We start from the raw sequence: 15,871 nt of genomic DNA on the forward strand, positions 1-15,871 counted from the left end.
GGAGCTGGCAGAGGTAAGGGTGGGGTGCCTAGAAGGACTGCCGCTGTTTAACTGGGTCCAGGCTCTCTGTGGCAGCAAGTTCAACACCCTGCTCGCTGGCAGGTCACTGTCGCTGAAGGTGGTGGCGGTAAGCGCATCTCCATCCAGCCACCGCTCATGAGGGGAACCGGCCACAGTTCCCACTGGGGAACCACCAAAAGGCGGCTCTCCCAGCGCTGGACAGGGGTTCGGTCGGGGAAGGCCCTCGGGGACCGCCATCCCCCCTCACTCGACCATCTCCCCGGCCGGCGAGGCACGACCCCCGCAGAAGGGGCGGAGGGGCCGCGCCTGTTACCGCCACGGCCGCCTCCCCAACCCTAGCGTCCGCCCGGCGGAGGAGCGCCTCCAGTCTCTACAGGGAGAGAGACTCCACAGAGCAGAGCCCACCGCCGGCCCCAGGCCCGGCCCGGCCCCCCACGACCGGGGCACGGCACCGGCCCGCTCCCGCCCGGGGGCGGGGCACCCCGGGCGGCGTGGGCCCCGCCCCTGCGTGACGTCAGGTGGAGCGCCCGGCCATCGCCCCGCCGCGCGCTGCCTGCCGGGAGATAGTTGGGCCCTCGCGCACCGCCGAGCTCCCAGCGCGCGGCGCGCCCCGCGCTGCCTTCCCAGCGTGCCCCGCGGCCGCCGGCGTTGCGAGCGGGATCCGTTGCGCCTCCCCGGCGGCGGCGCCGTCCCGCCCCGCCCTCCCCGCGGCCCTGAGAGCCCCCGAGCGAGAGCCGAGGCCGCTCCGCCCTCCCCGCCATGCCCCCCAAGAAGCAGCAGCAGCCGGCGGGGGGTAGCAAGAAGGCGGACCAGAAGAAGAAGGAGAAGATTATCGAGGTGAGGCGAGCAGGCCCGCGCCGGGCCCAGGGGGCCGCGGCCGACGCCGGGCGGGCCGCTCTCCCGCCGCGGCCCTCCCCTTGCCCCCGCTGGGGCCTGCCGCTTCCTGCCGTTTCCCTTCCGACGCGGGCAGCTCTCTCCCTGTGCCCCCCTCTCCCGCCCCCTCGGCCGCGGGGGCACGGACGCTGCTGCCGGCGGCAGCCGGCCTCCCCGAAAGCCCGCCGTCATGGCCCGCGGACAGCCGGGCCCGCAGGCCGCCCCTTCAGCTGAAGCGGCCAAGGAGATGGTCATAAAGCCAAAAACTTGGTGTGCGCGGAGGGGTATGCTCACGCACGCCTGATCGGTGCCGCAGCCCAGCCCAGAAGCACCGTTCCGGGGGATGCTGGTTCCCTTCGCGGCCCCAGCGCTGTCCAGACCTGTCAAATTACTGACCGTTGCCCTTTCACTTGTGCTGGTGGCCGCTTCTCGGACTGGGGTTTGGGTTTTCGGGCTGGACGTTTTCTGGCCAGAGCTGTCTTTGAACTGAAGGTTTTCTGACAAGAGTGCTGTTCTTTTTTTTTTCTTTCTTGTCCTTTCCCTTTTCCATCTCTCTGTTCTATGTGTTCCTGTATTTTCTGAGTCCAGCTCTCTGAGGTGTAGGTTTGCATTTCTCACTCAGTTTAAAACATGTGTGTGGTTTCTTTTGGGTTTTTTTTTTTAATACGGTTTGGCCTGTGTGGCCAAGGAGGCATTTCCTGGAGTAACAGTTTAGTAAATCTTTCATAGAAGTTGAATGCAAAATAATTCGAAGATTAATCAGTAGTATCTCATATTCTATTTAAACTTCTGATGCTCAATTCCACGGTAAAACCAGATTTTAAAAAAAAGTGCTGGGGGGGAGTGTGCGTGTGTGTTAGTTATTAGGATAGTCATGTAAATCTTCCACTACGTTAAAAAAAAAGCTATGTTGAAAGTACAAGGAGAGAGCGGTTGTAGAAAATTAAATGTTTGCCTGAATCTATTGGCAAGAAAGTTAGTAGCTGCTCAGCTGTTTAGGCAGAATATCTGTGTAACGGAAGTGTTCTTTTAAATCTAGCACTGTGGAATATTGTTTCTATGTTCTTTGCAAACGTTAGGTTGGAGTGGTTGTTCTCTCTGTTGGCTTCAGTGTTTCTTATATTCTTGCTGAATCCAGCTACATAGGAAAATTCTACCTTTCATTACAAAAAAATGCAGCTGAAAGGGGAAAAACTTGTATTATTAACAATAATTTATTACATAATTCAAATACACAGTGATTATATATTCTGTGTGGCATTTGACACAGAAATCAAGTGTGTGAATGATCCATTTTCTTTCCCAACTAGTTATTCTGACAAATTACAGACTTTTCAAATTAGTGTAAAGTAACAGAGGACTACCTGCTGTTGATAGGGGATACATTGTAAATGAAAACAGGGTGACTCTGGAAATTTGGATCTGTTTATAATTCTTTTATAATATATTTTTGGATTGTTAGGGTTTCCAAAAGTATGTTTGAACTGAGTTATTATCACTGGATGAACAGCTGTTACTTGTTCCTGGAAGAAAAAAAATGTTGGTATCAAATCAAAGGCACGGATAAGTTTTTAATGTAGGTATTTCAGTTACAAAAAAATAATTTCTGCTTTAGGTACCTGTGTGAAAGTGAGCTATCTTTTTCTTTTTTTAAATGAAATTTTTAATAGGTTTTGTATAGAAACCTGTCTCTCAACAATAAAGCTAGAGATGTAGAGGAAGAATTGTTTCAGGCAGTAAACAGAAACTTCTTGCAGTGGAGTTTAGGAAGTACAAACACCTGCTTGACATAGGAGAAAGACATCTTCAAACTAGTACAGTTAGAAAATGAAAAGCTTAAAATACTTGAAAATAAAAAGTAATATGTTACATGTGGCAATATTAATCTGCATAACAAATATATAACATTTATCTATGAATATTTGAAGATAAAAGTAATAAGTGATTTTAGGTACATAGGGGAAAAGAAAAGCAGAATTTATGGCTATTCAATCTTAATATTTTCCTCAGATGTTACTTGGGTAGTCGCCAAACGCATCTTGTCCTTTTGTTTTGAGGAGCCTGAAAACACTGTGTGTACACGCTCACGCTAATATTTGGGCACAAGTAGGTCTGGTGATAAAAGCAATAGCTCACACAAAAGCAGCATTTAGTAGGTTCTTTTGAAAAACAAATTTTGAAGATGATGTGAGGAGTCTAAATATTGTCCATACTGTTTCTTGGATTGCTTGTGTTGCTAGAGGAAATAGTCTGTGTCTAACTGAAAATCTGAGAGGAGTGGCAAGTCTTTTTTTTTTGGTAACAACTTAAGCTTCTTCCAACTGTTGGATAGTTTCAATTAATTTGGCTGTATTTATCTCTTGATTTAGGACAAAACATTTGGCCTAAAGAATAAAAAAGGTGCAAAACAACAGAAATTTATCAAGGCTGTGACTCACCAGGTTAAATTTGGTCAGCAAAATCCACGTCAGGTAAGCATTTAATCTGTAATGTTTTCCCACTGTATAGTGAAATCATCTTTCACTGCACATATAGATTGTCATATAATGCTGCAGTAGAAAAAAGTTGAGATGTTACTTGCCTGATGTATTGTGACTAGCACAGATTTAACTAGATAGTCTTCTTGCAAAGCTTGTCTAGCTGAGTATTATGTACCAAAAAACTCAAACTCAACTAATAAGGGTGTGTGTTTCTTTACACAGTATTCTAATAGTAACATAATTGAGTTTAAGGTATACCTGAAAATAAATTGTAGAAACTGGCTATCAGAAAAGTGCAGTTATATATTCTTTCTCTTTTAATTCCCACCTAATTGAAGAAATAGTGAACCATTAAAAATAAGAGTAGTTGTTACTAATATTAAAATTGGAATTGGGGGAAGATTAAAAAAAATGCATAAGCCCAGATGTGCTGCTTGTTCTACTTATAGAAGTATTTATTATTGTTTAAAATGGAAACAAGTCTGACAAGTCTGCATCTATTTGGTGAACTGGTCAAAGAAACTGAAATTTTGAGCCACTGTCTACTAATCTGCTCTTTTGTATGACGAAGTAAAATATGATGTGGCTGAGATACAATGTTTAGATTACACTTAGTCAGAAAGCACAAATTTCATGAAAATATTTTTATAATGGAAGTGAGCCAGGTCTCTTATTCCTACAGTGCTAGGGAAGCTAGTTGCTAAGTATTTATGCAGCTTCCTGTTCTATGAATAAGCCTGTAGAATATTACATTTGCATCAGCTAAATTCATGATGTCATAATTTATGTTAAATTCCTTGCATAACATAAGAATGAACTAACAAATGTCAAATATAACTTTAAAGGTAAAGTTGATATTCAGGTCATTAGATCTAACAATTTCATGTAGTGGAAAGGACTGCTTGATGTCACTTCAGAAACATTGGCGTTACTCAGACAGCTCTGAAATTTGTATATGAAATCCCTGAATCTGTAGCATTTAATGGGACACCAGTATGTAAATTAGCCAACCTAAAATAATTTGTTTCTCAAATGTTCTTATCTATTGACTGATAGATGTCAGAAGCTAATTTTTAGACCAAATTACACCTTTCTTACCCGGTAAAATGGTTTTCAGTTAGGATTGTCCCTGAGAAAGAAAGAACACTTTAAAGCAATTATTGTTGTCCTGAGATCCAAATGGAAATTATGTCAAGGCTTTTTGTTTAAGAAGAAAAAAAAAAAGGCAAGCTTCATCTTCATGCTTTTAGAACCCTAGAGTGAAACAAAAGCATTCTTAAAGTACTACTTTTTGTAGTTGACATATGTGGGTCTGCATGCTATGTAAAATAGGATTTGTGGACTTTCAGTATGAAAATTGAGTGTTCTGTATGTGGACCAAATTAATCAATTCCCTTTTAAAACAATTTAGCATTTTCTTGCCAAATTTACCATAGGAACAAAGTTGCTTTTTTAATATTACACTGTATTTTGCCAATAAAGTACCCCATGTATTTGTATAGTGGTGTTAATCTCACTAGCTTCCCTTAAGAATAAGAATCAAATCATCTAACAATGTTTTTCCCATGTCCTCTTTCATCTGTCTTCATCCCTCTCTACCACTCTGGTATAGATACAGGCCTTTTCTGGCTTATGCAAAAAGGGTAAGGCAGAGTCACATGTGATTTGTTTTTCTTTATACACAAACTTTTCTTTTCCTAGGTGAGCTTGTTTTTCAGACCTTGGCCCCTCGTACCTATAGAATGAATGTTCTTGTCTTCTAACCCACTGGTTATCAATGAATTGATATAAATTCAAATAAAAAAGTGTTCTAAAAGCAGTTCCTAACTTCTACAGACAGATTTCCTGGAAGTGCTGCTGGTACACATGAAGAGAAAGAACAAAGCAGCATGTAGGGGACTAAAGATAGAGAAGCTTTTTGCACAGATCTTGAAGTAACTGCATTGAATAGTTGCACTGCTAATGTATCACAAAAGAGCAACTAACTTTTCTTCTCCTTAGTCTCAATATCTTTCACTTGATTTCCTAGCCTGTAAAGGTGGAATAGAGGTAACTGCATCATCTAATGGTACCTACCAGCATCTCGCATCTCTGACAAACTGCATTTGAAATCTCTTCGGTTGGAAAGGTCGGTACCACTAGATGGCACTGGCCATTCATGCAAGGGCAGGAATTCTGAGAAATTCAGAAATCACAGGTTCTTTCCCTCCTCTCCTTATAAACTAATTTAAAATGACTTGCTATTTTAATGTACAGTTCATGTGAAGTGAGTAATGTCACTCTAATTATATATTAATAACTTCAAATTTGGGGTCATCATAGGCTGCTCAAACAGAAAGCGAGAAGAAATTAAAAAAAGAAGATAAGAAAAAAGAATTACAAGAGTTAAATGAACTCTTCAAGCCTGTGGTTGCTGCACAGAAAATTAGCAAAGGTATGAGTAACTGAATTCTCTTCATTTATGTTCTCTTATTCATAAATCTACTTCAGGTAAAATAACCCTTTAAAAATGCCAATTCATTTTTTAATAAAGTAGATATGTCTGTTTCCTTCTCTATCTAGTGTAACAAGTAGTTTGTCAGTAAGGATTTGACATTTTTTTAGGAGGTCATCTGGGGTTAGTAGATCATTAGAATCTCAAAAGCTACATTGATATTGACAGGGCAGCTACAGATACTTTGCTGTATTCAGGTTCATTAATTAGATGCTTCTGGATCAGTGGCATCACTTTTTTTTTTGTGTGTGTGTGATGGTATTTGTTTAAAGTAGTCTGTCTCCCCAGGGAGACATGAACATCCAGGTATTACAAGGAATATAACATGATAACTATCGTCTTCACAGAAGACTTGTATTCAAATCAGAACAGTAAAAATTTTCCAGTTACTTCTGTCCCACCTCACAGTTAACAGTGGGACTTGGTTTCGGAAGTGTGGTCTTATTTGAACTCAGTTATTGAACAAACTAGTTTTGTGATGAAATGTAAGTTTAAGAGTGTTTGATACTTCTAGGAAACTCTACAATTGGTTGCCATGTGGGAGAAAAAAAAAAAATCATACTTTTAGGAATGTTATCACCTCTTTTGCTTTATTAATCTTCTGGAACTAATGAAATTATGCACAATAATTTTTTATTAAACAAGTATGATTTCCATGTATGTCTTTAAAGTAAACCTGATATTTGTTCACTGTGGCACTTAACAGCAACAAAGGCCAGCTTTCTGTTTATGATCTGCAGTGGTTAGCTTTCTCCAAATAAAGTAGCTCTTGACTTAAAGTTATTTCAGAAGACTAATATTGTCCTAATTAAAGCTTTGCCTTTCTATTGAGATTGCCAACAAGGAGAGCTATATTACCTGAAGTTCTTTTAGGGATTCACTCAGCATTTAAAAACTAGATTTTTAGTTAAGACTTTAAACAGGTGTTGCTGTACATACTCTAGTCACTGGTGACTTGCACCAAGCTTAAAATCAGCAAGTGAAAAACTCGAGCTTAAAATCTTACATGAGCGCTTAATGAATATTACAAGATGCTTTACTGTGTATTAGAGGCAAAACCAGCTTATTGTATAGGGAAGAAGTTCCACAGAGTGGTTATCTCATACGTATTATGTTATATGAATGAATAATTTGCTCAGGCACACTGCTTTCTGTATTTCTTCAGTCAAGTGCCAGCTTTGATACGTTGCAAATACCGTGCCGTACAAAGCAAATATGACACATTCAGGACATGGAGTATTTACTTGTGATGAACTTCACATGAAATAACTTTGATTTTTAAAAAATGTGTTTTCATTCTCTACAGATCCTAAAGCTTGTATGATCCTAGACATTGTTGTCAGAACTCTTAATATACAGCTTTTGCTCCAGTTTTGTGTTTCACTTAAAAGTAGTATTAAATATAAAAACTTTCTTCACTCAGGTGCTGACCCCAAATCTGTAGTTTGTGCTTTCTTCAAGCAAGGACAATGCACTAAAGGAGACAAGTGCAAGTTTTCTCATGATTTGTCTTTGGAAAGGAAGTGTGAAAAACGAAGTGTCTACATTGATGCAAGAGATGAAGACCTTGAAAAAGGTATAACACTTCTAGAAAATGACTACTAAGCTATCTGATTCTGAAACTGGATTTTTAAGATTAAGAGTCATCTTGTGTTGTGATTATGATCCAGAAGAGCCTGGTCAATGACCGAGGCAACCCATACCACTATGTTCAAAATTACGAACAACAGTGAAACTTCCTTTAAAAAGTGTGCTCACAAGTATTCTTTAGACCTTATTTAGAAAAAGAAGTATGACCTAGTGATATTCGGTGGTGGTTTTTAATTCTGCTGTGTAACGTGTTATGTCATACAAGTAGCAAGTTGGTCTTTCTTATAGTTGCTGTTTTTTTCTAAGTTCTATGAAATGGAAGTGCAAAAGGAGGAGGTGTAATGAGCAACCATAGTTGCTTTCCAGAACTATTACTAGTGTTTGCCCAAATGTGCACAGTTCTAGAATTCAGGATACTTTGGAATTTTTTCTGTGACTTTATCTCCTTCCTCCAAATCATTTGCTGGCAAAGTACTCTGGATTTTACTTTTACTTAGCAGCGGTTAGAGATTTTATAGTCAAAGTAATTTCTTTTGTTTTTCCATAATTCATCATGTCTCGGTCTTTGTTTGAATTTTAGCCTGTGTCGTCCTAAATGAATGACAGGATCCCATAGACTCACTACTACTGTTGCCATTGGTGATCTTGCTTCTTTTGATGTCACCTTCTTTTAACTTTAACACAGAAAATTTGGTATTATCTCTTTCAATCCTCAAGTTACATCATCGGTATTTCTGGACATTAGCCTCCAACCTTCTCTTTTATTCAGTCATCTTCCTTTTCTTCTTTTCCCTTGTCTGTGCTTGGAAGGGTACAGATGGAATGACACATTTTTTAGTCTTTAACTGAAACACACTATGCATGTCAAAATATAAATTTCTAAGGCTTTTGAGGGAATTGTCTTGCAAGCAGCATAGGAGAGTTTGAAAACTTTTATTATAAAAGCCTGAATTTATTTTCCATTCTATAAACTAACTAAAATGTAAGAATTGCATATTAAAACTGTTATTAGGGAGAAAAGCAACTTGACAGCATTGCTTAGTATTTGGAATTTTTATGAAACCATCCGTTGTCTTTTTCTAGATACAATGGATAACTGGGATGAGAAGAAGCTGGAAGAAGTGGTGAACAAGAAGCATGGTGAGGCGGAAAAGAAAAAACCCAAAACTCAAATAGTATGTCTCTTTTTTTTTTTTTTTATTAATTGAGCTGTAGTAGAGAGAATTAACTGCAGACTGGTATTAGATATGGTTATCATTATCTAAAGATTTTGAATGGAATATTATAACAATCTTCTGAGTATACAGTTGGGCTGATAGTATTTCTAATAATGTATTTAAAAAAACAGAAACACCTCAAAGCTCTTTCAGTCATCATAAAGTTTTTTCTCATGTAAAATGTAAATGAATAGTAGATGAAGTGCTTCCAAAATAGAAATGCTAAAGGAATCAGTAATATATTTAATGCATCCTACTTGCTTAGAAGATTCAAGTATTGTGATTAGTTAGGTCTGTCATCTCATGTATACACTCCCATGTATATTGGCTTTTTTATGTACTGGGTGATGTACAAACATTTAAGTTTAAAGTTTCTCCTGTAAGCTGGAATTTACTAATTGAAAGTCATTTGTCGTTCCTGACCTCTAACTTTAAGATATTATACCATTTAGTGCACAAACTAAAGAATATTCTTGATCTCTTTCATTCTTCAGAACTATTTCACCTTGTTTTCAATACCAAATAATTAAATATTGTATTGATGCTGCTTAAATTTGCAAAAGTTAAAATTTGATAGGGCTAAATGTGAACTATGAATTGCTTGTTAGAAGCTCCAGAATGGCATCTTTACCTCAGGATCGTGAGCTGGAAGGTTTAACGTCTGAGGCAGATTCTATTTATTTTTATTAGAACTACACTGATGTTGGTGAGCAGGAAGAGAAGGACTGTCGGCATGCTTTTACATGTGCAACTGGTTTTACACAGTTGCCAGTCTTCTGAGTCATCCTTTCTTTTTAAATCGGGATTGTATTGAGAAAAAGCTGTTGACTACATGAGTTTTAGTTAATTAGTTGCGCTTCTTTTGTCTACTTTTTTAGTAGCAATGCATTTCACATGTTCTGTTTTGAGTACAACTGGCTTTGAATTACTGCACTTTGACAGGTAGTAGCTATACACGTAGTGTAAATTGCTGGGGATGAAAAGAGAATGCAGTGCTAACAACCATTGTTTTACACAGGTCTGCAAATATTTCCTTGATGCTATTGAAAACAACAAATATGGATGGTTTTGGGTCTGTCCAGGTGGAGGAGACAACTGCATGTATCGCCATGCTCTCCCTCCAGGTTTTGTATTAAAAAAAGACAAAAAGAAGGAGGAAAAGCAAGATGAAATTTCTTTAGAAGATCTAATAGAAAAAGAGGTAACGTTGTCAGACAGGTACCTTTTGGTGGTATTTGTTTTCGTTACTCTGAAGAGACAGTTGTAAATGACTTCCTAATTACTAATTAAAAAGTATAAAATGTTTTTATAGCTGTATGAGCTAGTGTGAAGGATGTGTAGTATTTGATTCATGTTTTTGTTTAGGAACTGTTACCTAGTGAATAGATTAAACTACAGCTGCATATACTTAGTGCAGCTGTTGCTAATCCTTTTTTAGGAGGCTTCTATTTCTTACTGCTATTTTTCCTTTATCAGTTACAACTGTTTCTATGGGCCTTTCTCATCCCCAGCCCACTGCCTCCTTAGTTCTCGTGTAACTCTGTAATGAGGAAGCAACACCAACAGAACAGGGCCTTCTGAAGGTGTTACGTTGCTGCTCTGCTTATTTCTGTCACCATTGCCTGGCAGTGTCCATTTGAGGAGAACCTGAGCTGTTATCGTTGGTTTCTTTCCTCCTCCACTTTTCATATTAACTTCCATGTTGACTTACCTTATTAACTGGAAAATCATGTGTTGAGTCAAAGTTTAAGTTGATGGTGCATGTTTAACAGTAGTAAGAGTGAAGAAGGAATTAGAAAGAAATGTTTTCAATTAGTTTCTGGAACAGAGTAATTAAATCTCTAATTTGTTCTAGCCTTTGGAAACAATTTCTAGCATTAATCAGTCTCTTTATTTGACAGCGTGCTGCCTTAGGACCAAATGTTACCAAAATTACTCTAGAGTGTTTTATTGCATGGAAGAGAAGAAAAAGACAAGAAAAAATTGATAAGGCTGAGCAAGACATGGAGAGAAGGAAAGCAGATTTTAAAGCTGGCAAAGCATTGGTGGTATGTTCTACACTCCAATTCTTAATGTAAGAAGAAAGAGTAAATAAGTTTTTGTAATAAGGCAGAGGGCCTAGAATTGCTTTGCTTTTTTCTTGGTTTTTTTTCCTCTTTTCTTTTTTTTTTTAGAGCAGTATAAATTCTATCAAATGATAAATTAAGATTTCTTTTTCTGTGAATAGATTAGTGGACGTGAAGTATTTGAATTCCGACCAGAGCTGGTTGATGCAGATGATGAAGAAGCAGATGACACCCACTATATTCAAGGAACAGGAGAAGATGATGAGGTAAAGAACAGTATGAACTCGAATAATATTTCAAGTTACATTAAGTTTGAAAACTTTTAATTTGAGAGCTCTTACAGTGCAATTAATAAGCTTGGTTCTTAATTTAACACTGATACAGAGTGTATTTTGTCAAAATTTTGGTGTCAAAAGGAAGATTAAAAAAATCTTGTAGAAATCCTGCAGAAATGAGAATTTCTGTAGAAAAGTAATTCATGCATAGCATCTTGGTTTATTTTTCAGATGGAAGACCCTGTGTGCATAAATGATGTAGATTTGAACCTGTATGTCCCAAAGGCTGTAGATGAGACTGGTATTACTGTGGCTAGTCCTGAGCGATTCAGCACATACAGTTCAATAGAAAAAGACGGTAAGTTCATTATTTAGACATCACTAATATGGGATTGAATTGTTAAGAGCTTCCCAAAAGATAGATAGAAATGAATTATTGATCTGCTGAAAAGAAGTATTTGTTTAAACAGGGCGGGGGAGTGAAATTACTATCAATGTAGTTACTAAAGAAAAAGCTTGTAGTAAATGCTATGCACTTCTTACTTTCTTAAATTCAAGTTTAAATAAAAGGTAGTGTTTATGGCCACTTCAAGTAAATCCTTAAGATGTTTGATTTAGTAGTTTCCCCTTTTTTTTCCAGATTTAGTAAATGATTGAATAAATAATACCAAAATTCATATTTTTCTAGCTAGTTTGTTAGCTTATAATTTCTTAGAGCAAAATCTTGATCTTGGTGTGCTTGTGGAATGCATACCCTGATCTTTAAGACCCTGAGTCTTTTAAGTGAAGACATTGAGTAGGAGCAGCTCATTAAGTTTGACCCAGTTATGAAAATAGGAGTTCAAGGAGTTGGGAGTTTGAGGGTTTTTTCTTTTCAACCTGTTTTAAGAATTGATGATCCAAACCTGCATATGAATCAGGTACATACAACTTAACCAATATAAGTCTACATAAATTTCAAATAAAGTAACTTCTTTATAGCTTCAAGACTTTAAAGCCTGTTTAGTAGGATTGTGAATTAGTGATTAAGAAACTTGTGACACTGAAATGTGTAAGAATTATTTTTATTTTCAGATAATAAATTAAGTGAAGCTTCTGGTGGTGATGTAAACAGCAGTGAGCAAAATGATTTAGAGGAAGATAATGATGGAGATGGGGAGTTGGAAAATGGAGTAATTGATGCAGTTCCAGTTGATGAAAATCTTTTTACTGGAGAGGACTTGGATGAACTAGAAGAAGAACTAAACACTCTTGATTTAGAAGAATGAATTAAAAAGCTCAAGTGAGGAGTTAAATCTATGTGACAAAGTGAAAACTGACTACATTTTTTCTCCTTTTGAATAGAATTCTTAAACAGGATGTTTATGGTTACCCAGCTGATTCTGATGGGCACGTCATATACCAGGAATATTTTCCTTCAATCTCATCTACTCCTATCTTGACTATGCTCACAGTAAAATATTCAGAGTAGTTCAGAATTACCTGACAGCTGAATTTGCAGAAAATGAGATTATAACTTTCAACTAAAAGTAGGAAGTGTAACTGCTTTGCCAGTATGCAAGTATAAGTGGGCAATTTGATACCAGGTACAGTATAAAAATCAAGGTATACATTCTTCACCAGAACTGCATTTTTATTAGTGATTGTCTTGATTCAGAAACTGCCTGAAGTGTTTTTAGGCAGTATACTCTAATGGAGCTGATGCAGATTATGCTTCTTTAAGTGGTGATTAGCTTTATTTGATCAGCTGGATACTGAAGATTGTGAACTGATACATCATACAATACAATATGGTGCCCTCTGTTTAAAATGTTTTAAACTTTCCCACCACCTTTTGCCAACAAAACTGTAAATAAAAACTATCAACTTTAAAATACCTGTGTTGATTTTTCTCTGTTAAGTTAGGATATCATACCAAACTGTTAATAACTTCATTTTCTAATACGGTGATAAACATTTTTTTTTCTCTCCAGTCCTGATACAGAAGTGATGATGTTGGCTTCAGTTAAATTAGGGCTAACTGCAATTACAATATTTTTTTTCTACACTTCATGCAGTGTAAAATTCAGCAGCTGACTTTTTTCCCCTACTGTTCTTATCTCCTACCCATCCATTAACTGATTTAATACATGCTGTAGATCACTCATTGCTATTTGAGTCTCATTCTTTCCCTGCTGTGTTTTGTATATTAGTGAAGACTTAAAGCTCTGCAGAGCAGGGATGTTATGGTCTAAAAAATGCCTGTCATACCTTTGGTGTTCTATAAATAACACAAAGTTTTGCAGTAGTGAGTTGCCTCAAAGCGGAGCAGTGTTGTACCCTGCGTTGTGTACCCTGCAGGGGACACACTGTCAGGCTTAGTTTAAGTCAATGTGCCCTCTTAAAATTCATCGAAACCCTGCCATAAAGATTTCTCAGTAGTGGTGCTTTTTCAAGGGGGCTGTAGGTTATGCCTCCTTGCCATGCTCCTAATAGTATCTGCAACAGTATTGCTGTACAAATGATACCGTTTACATCGATTTTTCTAAAGCTTTTAAATTACTACTTAAAGACCATTAAGATTCACGGCATTGTTAGTGAGCTTTCTCGAACTGCTTTTGGGTGGTAATATTAGCTTTAATGGTTATTTCTGACACTGCTAAATTGACTCTTGTATATTGAATGCTATTTCTAAAATAGCTGACAGACATTTTTTTGCCCTTTTTGGGATCTTTTGGCATTTGTTTTCTCCTATAGGAACAAGAAGCAGTGTTTGGGAGAAAGAGGCCTACTGAAATTGACTTCTAAATGTAAGTGTTTAAGGAAAAGCTGCAATATCAGATATAGATATTTATTTATGGAGGTTTTTTCCTATGGCCGTAAATAAACACTGTCGACAGATTGTTGTATTATATTGGCCAGCAATAGGATACCTGGATATCCGGATACTTAAGACTGCAATTCATATTTGAATGTATGATGCATAATTTTTCAAAGTTGTATATTTTAAATGGGAATAAAAGTAATTTAATCATTACCAAGGATGAAAATGGCTTTCTATATTTTGTGTCTTAGAGGCTGGTATATTGTATATAATACTGATTTCTATAATACTGATCTGTTTCACTGATCTAAACAGGTTAAATCTTTGTCACAATTGTGTCAATGTTGTGAATTATTTGCATTTTACAGTGGAGGAACGACAGGGTAACTCATACTAATTTCAGCTAATAAACACCAAGATAGATGGGCAGAGAGAGTGCGTGTGCGCTCTTTTGGGTCTAAAGGGCTCAGTTGTGCGTAACTCTTTTTGTACATGTGTCACTTAAACAGGACAGTTGCCTTGCATAGTATTTAAACATGTTGAATATCCGTAAGTTAGTTGAAGGAAAACTTATTTTCATAGGCAGTGGTTACTGACAGATTACTTCACATGGTCAGGAAACAATAATTCGCTATCTCTTTCTGGTTTTCACCCTTTCCTCTCAACTTATTGTGGCACTTCTCTCCTGACTGGACTTGTTCTAGCCTCTTGGCTTGGTTGGTCTGTCTAGATTTGTAGCCATGAAAGCAGGGTTGACTGCTTTTAAAGAAGTCTTTGTTAGTGTAGCATTCAGGCATATTTTTAAGGATTAGTAGCAACATGCTGCTACTTGTTCCTTCTGCTTGAAGACAGGCTTGAGTATAACCTGTTTAAAAGTTCTCAACCTTGTGAGAAAGCAGCCTAAATTTGCAGCTGACAGGGAGTTTCAGTCAATAAATGCTCAATTAAAAATGAATGCAAAGGCCTTACTTAGGCTAGATTAATTATTAATATTTTGGAAATGAGCACTGTGATAGAATGGAGTCCACCTGAATGTGACTTACCGCTGAGTTGTTCCTATTGATGCAAGTTTCCTGCAATTAATCTGATGTTAAAGTGAATGAGTCACAGGAAAATGAGATACAGTCTGAATCGTAAAACAGCAGTATCTTCACTTCAGTGACTATCCAGTTTGTATGGGTAAAAAATACAGTATTTCCCTGTTACAGGGGCAGGAAGGTTCGGTCCGAGATACTTGCTGGGTCGAGGTCAGGCTGTAAAGGATCATAAGCCAGGGAAGAAACACCTCTGCAATAAACTTTATTCCTATCCCTTGCAGCCTGCACCACTGTTTGCATCATGTTGTTTTTCTCGTAACTTAAATGGGTACTATGTGAGAAGTGTAGTGTAGCTAAGGCTTTAACATTTCTTGAGGCAACATGCTAGTGCAGCACTCTGCCTTCACAGCACCTTTGTTACTGGACACCTGTGTGGACAAAATCAATTTAAAAAATGCTGCGGAAAACCCATGCCTTTCCTTCCTGGTGTTTGCTATTGGGGAAGTAGAGTATTTGTTGGCTTTAAATTTTGATGTATGTTAAAATCCTATTTCCATCACACGCAAAAATGGCTTGAACTGCTTAAACTGGCTAGCTTTAAATTCTCATAGGATTTTTTTTTTTTGAGACCTGTGTGATTGAATTTTATGGTTGCCACTGCTTTGTTACTCAGAGCTCCCTACTTGTTTTATAATAAACACTGTTGATGAAGGCCTGGAAAAAAATTGGAGAAAAATTAGATGTGAAGACTGACCTGAAATATTACATTATTATGCTACAGTTGTTTGTAACAGAAGTGTGGCCATTTCGCAATGGACAATGCTTCCCAACTGCTTTTTATCAAGGGGAGGCTTTACTATTGATAAACTTTGGATGAAGCAGTGGCACTTTTCTTGGCAATTCAGTATTGTCATAATAGACTGTGTTTATTTAGCAAGTAAATTGTACAGAAGGAACTTACACATACAAATTAGTATATTTTTATTAATATTTCACAGTTCTTTAGCCAGATGTG

General features: G+C 38.0%; 1 protein-coding gene across 1 annotated transcript; it reads left to right on the forward strand.

Annotated features, from left to right (window-relative positions):
* Positions 1 to 724: 724 nt before the first annotated feature.
* On the forward strand, positions 725 to 12,890 carry ZC3H15 (zinc finger CCCH-type containing 15). Its single transcript, XM_076342173.1, has 10 exons — positions 725 to 858; positions 3,264 to 3,365; positions 5,697 to 5,808; positions 7,292 to 7,444; positions 8,542 to 8,633; positions 9,694 to 9,876; positions 10,577 to 10,723; positions 10,903 to 11,007; positions 11,248 to 11,374; positions 12,091 to 12,890. Exons 1-10 carry the CDS (start codon positions 781 to 783, stop codon positions 12,282 to 12,284), a joined length of 1,293 nt encoding a protein of 430 aa, XP_076198288.1. The 5' UTR covers positions 725 to 780; the 3' UTR covers positions 12,285 to 12,890.
* The last annotated feature ends 2,981 nt before the right edge of the window (positions 12,891 to 15,871 follow it).

The sequence above is a fragment of the Aptenodytes patagonicus genome, chromosome 6 (genome assembly GCF_965638725.1).
Source record: "Aptenodytes patagonicus chromosome 6, bAptPat1.pri.cur, whole genome shotgun sequence".
NCBI lineage: Eukaryota > Metazoa > Chordata > Aves > Sphenisciformes > Spheniscidae > Aptenodytes > Aptenodytes patagonicus.

Excerpts from the sequence above, each read along its gene's own strand:
- ZC3H15 (XM_076342173.1), top strand. The coding sequence starts at position 781 with ATGCCCCCCAAGAAGCAGCAGCAGCCGGCGGGGGGTAGCAAGAAGGCG. Across the intron at positions 5,809-7,291 it reads TGCACAGAAAATTAGCAAAG|GTGCTGACCCCAAATCTGTA; the intron begins GTATGAGTAACT and ends TTCTTCACTCAG. Across the intron at positions 11,008-11,247 it reads GAACAGGAGAAGATGATGAG|ATGGAAGACCCTGTGTGCAT; the intron begins GTAAAGAACAGT and ends TTTATTTTTCAG.